Here is a 5992-nt window from a genome sequence, read left to right on the forward strand (position 1 = left end):
CGCCGCCAGAATCAGTTTATTCTTGCTGTTTATTTGCAACAACAAACATAAACATCAGAGAGACTGATAATCTATACAACTACAGATCCAGCACAGTGAGCCTTGACTACAACTGCATGCTGCTACAGACAGCTCAATTTACGCTAATCTGGGCTGTGGGTAGACTTGGCAATTCACACCCCAGAGGAGCACCCAGCTGACCCAGGGTATCTAGAAGGTGGTAGCAGCTGCTAATCCTTAGATGTCTGCAGAATAATCCATGAGGTAGTTAATTGCTTCAAACTCTTAGAAAATGATGTATGAACAATCGAGGCTCATAGAAACATTCCAGATTATACTCCTCCACCCTCCTTTTTTTTTTTTTTTTAAGGAGAAATGATATACTTAACTAAATATATCATGGGAATCAGTGTCTCTTCCTTCCTCTCATCAACACCTTGTCACTCCCCAAAACCTGGATTCTGATCTGAATTCTAAGTCACAGGATAGAAAAGGGGAGGGATGGAATAGTTAACTTCTTCTTTGATTTATAAGGTTGAGTGTATCAGACGGTTCTGTGAAAATAAAAGCTATACTTCTTCTGTATCAGAGTGTAGTATATATTTCCACTTGAATCAATAGGTCATTGTGCCTTTTCTGGGAAATGAACCTCAAATACTAGAGTCCCTGAGGTTGTTGAACCACTTGTTATGACAGTCCAGTAAAGAAAGCTAAACTTGAACTAAAATGATCTTTGTATAAGGTGGTAAGTTTTTTACTTTCTGGGTCAGCGATGATTGATTCATACCGTCTGGCAATTTTATTTCTTTCCTCTAATCGGTAGCATTGGGCAGAATGAGTTACCTTGTTATAGTGACTTTCTGAGGCCATTTTCAGAACTCTTCACAGTTCACTGTGATAAAAGCTAGATATTTGAAGTACTATCCCACACCTTTGTTTAAAAGGTACAGAATATGTTTATTAGCGTCTGTGTACTTAAACTGGACTTCATAAAACAGTTTTCCCAGGATTTTTCTTTTTCAGGATGGTAGAGGATTCTGTATATACTTAAAGCTAAAGCCTTAGACAGGTTATTTCACTTTTTTCTCTATCTTTATTTTCTCTTTACTAGACAGATTATATCATTGGCAAAAGGTGACTTCGCCCTAACCTTAAACAGTTAGTGTCCCACTTTATGGATGGTACCTTGTTCTTGACATCTGTGAGAAAAGTTTGAGGCAAGAAAAGTTAAATGGAAGGATAGATTAAGGTGTTATATGACATGTCCAAACACTGCACATACTTGGAATTCTGAGAATAATCATGCTGTAATCTTTCACTGTAGGTCCTGTGAAACTAAGAGAGTTCAGGCTATGTAAAGAATCTATTCATGGTGGAACAGTCACACACACATTTTGTGCAACAATAGAAGACATGTGAGCTGCATGTTAAATATAATTGGTTTGAGGGTAATAGCTAATTTTACTTGTTTTAAGGAACAGTATCTGTTTTCTGTACCCTCATTGACTCTGTATACTGTTTTTAAAATTCTAATTCAGATGATATGCAAATGGGTGAAGTTTTAAGCATATTATTTTTCTCACTGTGGGGCCCCTGAAATCTTGATGAGAAGTGGCCACAATCATGCTGTGGATTGGTGGAGTTTGGGAGCATTAATGTATGACATGCTGACTGGAGCCGTAGGTGCACAGTTAAAAGCTGCATGTATTATGGTCTGTGCTGACTCACTGTAGCAAGAGACCTGTCCTGTGCTTTCTGAAAATGTTACCAGTGGAGTTTTCAAAGCCCAGAGATTTGTTATTAGCAGTTTAACGCTAATAAAGCTGTATGATTATATGGGATCCCATACTTTCAGAAACATTTTCATTTAAATGATCTATGTCATGGCAGGCCTGTGAAATAGATGTTGAACAGATAATGCCCTCATTTTATAAATGGAGAAATTGAAGCATAAAATCACACAGCTCACTTATTATCACACAGCAAGTTAATGGTGGAAACACAGGCTTCCCTCCAGGACACTGCTACTTCCTCTGTCCTGTTGCTTAAAACTGCACTTCTGCCGGGCACAGTGGTGCATGCCTGTAGCCCAGGCCACTCAGGAGGCTGAGGTGGGAGGATCATTTGAGCTAAGGATTAGTCATAGAATCTAGCCTTGACAACATCGCGAGACCCTGTCTCTAAAACAAAATAAAGGTGTTTAGCAGTTAGCCCATTTCACAGCATACATTTTTGATCTCCAAGCATAACGAATTCAGGAAATGGATAATATTGTTATTTAAAATTTGTTTCTTACATGCTAATATTTTTCACTCCCTGTTAATATTTTTCACTTGTCTTCTACTCTTAGCCCCCATTCACTGGGGAGAATAGAAAGAAAACAACTGACAACATCCTCAAATGTAAACTCAATTTGCCTCCCTACCTCACACAAGAAGCCAGAGATCTGCTTAAAAAGGTAAGGTTCTAAAATGATCACTGACACTGTAAGATTCAATGACTAGGATTTAACTGGATAAAATTTAATGTATATTTTGAATAATATATATTGAACAAAGAAAGGCTTCAGTTTTTGAAGGCGAAGTACAGATTTGTTTAACGACTTTCTTTTCATATTCTTTTTTTTTAATTCTTTTTTTTTTGTGATGGAGTCTCGCTCTGTCGCCCAGGCTGGAGTGCAGTGGCATGATCTTGGCTCACTGCAACCTCAGTCCCCCAGGTTCCAGCGATTCTCCTGCCTTAGCCTCTCGAGTAGCTGGGATTACAGGCCCCCGCCACCACGCCTGGCTAATTTTTCTATTTTTAATAGAGACACGGTTTCACCATGTTGGTCAGGCTGGTCTGGAACTCCTGACCTCAGGTGATCCACCTGCCTTGGCCTCCCAAAGTGCTGGGATTACAGACCCTTAAACAATTACTCAGTAGTAATTAGTAAGCTTTTTTTCTTTTCTTTTCTTTTCTTTTCTGAGATAGAGTCGTGCTCTGTCATCCAGGCTGTAGTGCAATGGCATGATCTTGGCTCACTGCAACCTCTGCCTCCCAGGTTCAAGTGATTCTCCTGCCTCAGTCTCCCTAGTAGCTGGGATTACAGGCATGCCCCATCACGCCAGGCTAATTTTTGTACTTTGAGTAGAGAAGAGGTTTCACCATGTTGGCCATGCTCATCTTGAACTCCCAACCTCAGGTGAACCACCTGCCTCAGCCTCCCAAAGTGCTGGGATTACAGGCATGAGCCACCGTGCCCGGCCAGTAAACTATATTTTCTCAAGGCAAAGTAGACATGCAAAGTCTAAAAAGGAAAAAATCAGTTTGACTAAGGTTCTTTATCCAGGCTTTTTTTTTATTTTTAATCACTTTCAAGCTGCTGAAAACAAATGCTGCTTCTCGTCTGGGAGCTGGTCCTGGGGACGCTGGAGAAGTTCAGGTAGGGACTGGCATCTTTGGTATTTTGTGGGGAAGATAATGTTAGTTTTATGTATTTCTGAGGGTTTTATGTAATTGCTTATAAATTTAGCTTATTTTGTGACTTGTAACTTCAAAAAGGTGATTAATTTATCAATCCAGCAAAGTCTATTCCCCTCAACTTTTCTTTATATATATATATTTTTTTTCCTAGGCTCATCCATTCTTTAGACACATTAACTAGGAAGAACTTCTGGTTCGAAAGATGGAGCCACCCTTTAAACATCTGTTGGTAAGTGTACTTGAAAGTGCACTTTGGGTGCAGTGGCTCACGCCCGTAATCCTAAAACTTTAAAGGGCCGAGGTGGGAGGATTGTTTGAAGCCAGGAGTTCAGGACCACCATGGGCAACATAACAAGACTCCATCTCTACAAACCTGGGTGTGGTGCCATGTACCTGTAAGTCCCAGCTACTTGCGAGACTGAGGCAGGAAGATCGCTTGAGATTTTTTTAGAATAAGAAAAATCTGAGCAGACAGAAGCATTATTTTTATTAGCAGTTCAAAGACCTCTGGTTTATCCTCTCTTCAGCATCTTTGTTTTTATTATTTATTTATTTTATTTTGAGACGGGGTCTCACTCTGTCACCCAGGATGGAGTGCAGTAGCACGATCACAGTTCAATGCAGCCTTGACCTCCCCAGGCTCAGGTGATTCTCCCACCTCAGCTTCCGGAATAGCGGCAACTACAGACACATGTCACCACGCCTGGCTAATTTTTTGTAGAAACAGGGTTTCTCCATGCCGCCCAGGCTGGTCTTGAACTCCTGGGCTCAAGTGATCCACCCACCTCAGCCTCTCAAAGTGCTGGGATTGCAGGTGTGAGCTTCTACACCCAGCCAAGCATCTTTTATTTTTGTACTATCTTTTAAAGAACTAAAGCCAGTGGCAGTTGACTGTATTAGCTGTTTAGGTCAGTTTCCTAAGACAATTAAATATTTCAGGTAGTTGGGACTTTTCTTTTTTTGGTTTGTTTTATTTTCCTTAATTTAACTATTTTAAATATGATTTTCTGGGAATTTTTTCCTCAAACTATAGAATAGATGTGCATTCGTTTACCTGGGCTTGCTGAAACAAAGTACCACAAACCGGGTGGCTGAGACAACAGAAATGTATTATCTCTTAGATCCAGAGACTAGAAGTTCTACATCACGTTGTTAGAGTTGGTTTCTTTGATGACTGTGAGGAACTGTATGTTCCTTGCCTCTCCCCCGGCTTCTGTAAGAGTAAAAGGTATACCAACCTGAGATTCTTTTCCTTTAAAAAGCTGTAAACGAAAATTAGAAACCTTTTTTTTTTTTTTTTTAAATAAGAAAGAAAAGACTACACATTATTTCAGTGGCTTTTTAAAAATGCGTTCCCAGGCAGGGCGCGGTGGCTCAAGCCTGTAATCCTAGCACTTTGGGAGGCCGAGACGGGCGGATTCCGAGGTCAGGAGATCGAGACCATCCTGGCTAACACGGTGAAACCCCGTCTCTACTAAAAAAAAAAAACTAGCTGGGCGAGGTGTCGAGCGCCTGTAGTACCAGCTACTCCAGAGGCTGAGGCAGGAGAATGGCGTAAACCCAGGAAGCGGAGCTTGCAGTGAACTGAGATCCGGCCACTGCACTCCAGCCTGGGTGACAGAGCGAGACTCCATCTCAAAAAAAAAAAAAAAAAAAAAAAAAACGTGTTCCCACTAGAGGGCATCCTTTTCTCCTTAAAATTTTAGTTCATAGTTTTTGTTTGTTTTCCAGATCTTCTAAATATACAAAACAATGAGAAAGGATGGGGGATTACAAATATAACACCTTAACCTTATAATGTAGCTTGTCCAAGTTACCATTTTACAAACTAGTGATTTCTCAACTTCTTTATGACACAGCATGACTAAGCTAGATTTTTTTTTTTTTTGGAGATGGAGTGCCGCTCTGTTACCAGGCTGGAGTGCAGTGGCACAGTCTCAGCTCACTGCCACCTCTGCCTCCCGGGTTCAAGCGATTCTTTTTCCTCAGCCTCCCGAGTAATGGGATTACAGGCACGCACCACCCAGGCCCGGCTAATTTTTGTATATTTAGTAGAGATGGGGTTTCACCGGGTTGGCCAGGCTGGTCAGGAACTCCTGACCTCAGGTGATCTGCCCTCCTCGGCCTCCCAAAGCCCTGGGATTACAGGCGTGAGCCTCCGTGCCCAGCCGTGACTAAGCTAGATTATTCAGTGATGGCTTGCACATGTTATTATTTGGTTAACTCAGTTTTTGCAGAATATATGTAGTGTAAGGTAAATGAAACCTAAATGTTTTTTAATGTAATGGATATCAGTGCTATCTAGACAACTAGTGGTTATTCAGCTTTGCCTCTCAAGGCATTATTTTATAATATTTGAACTCTTGTTGCAGTTATAATACTTTTCAGAACTTTGATTTGAATATTTTTTTTTTAAACGGAGTCTTGCTCTGTCGCCCAGGCCAGAGTGCAGTGGCGTGATCTTGGCTCACTGTAACCTCCACCTCCCAGCTAATTTTTGTATTTTTAGTAGAGATGGGGTTTCATC

The 5992-nt window shown here is 40.9% G+C and overlaps 1 protein-coding gene across 1 annotated transcript in view; it reads left to right on the plus strand.

The window, feature by feature from the left end:
• The window catches only part of LOC105536584 (E3 ubiquitin-protein ligase KCMF1-like), a 62886-nt gene that overhangs the window by 12304 nt on the left and 44590 nt on the right, over positions 1-5992 (plus strand). Inside the window, exons 2-3 of the mRNA XM_011975988.1 lie at positions 2351-2458; positions 3362-3443. Coding sequence (XP_011831378.1) covers positions 2351-2458; positions 3362-3443 — 190 coding nt within the window. The remainder of the gene's footprint in view (positions 1-2350; positions 2459-3361; positions 3444-5992) is intronic.

The sequence above is a fragment of the Mandrillus leucophaeus genome, unplaced genomic scaffold (genome assembly GCF_000951045.1).
Source record: "Mandrillus leucophaeus isolate KB7577 unplaced genomic scaffold, Mleu.le_1.0 Scaffold1607, whole genome shotgun sequence".
Taxonomy (NCBI): domain Eukaryota; kingdom Metazoa; phylum Chordata; class Mammalia; order Primates; family Cercopithecidae; genus Mandrillus; species Mandrillus leucophaeus.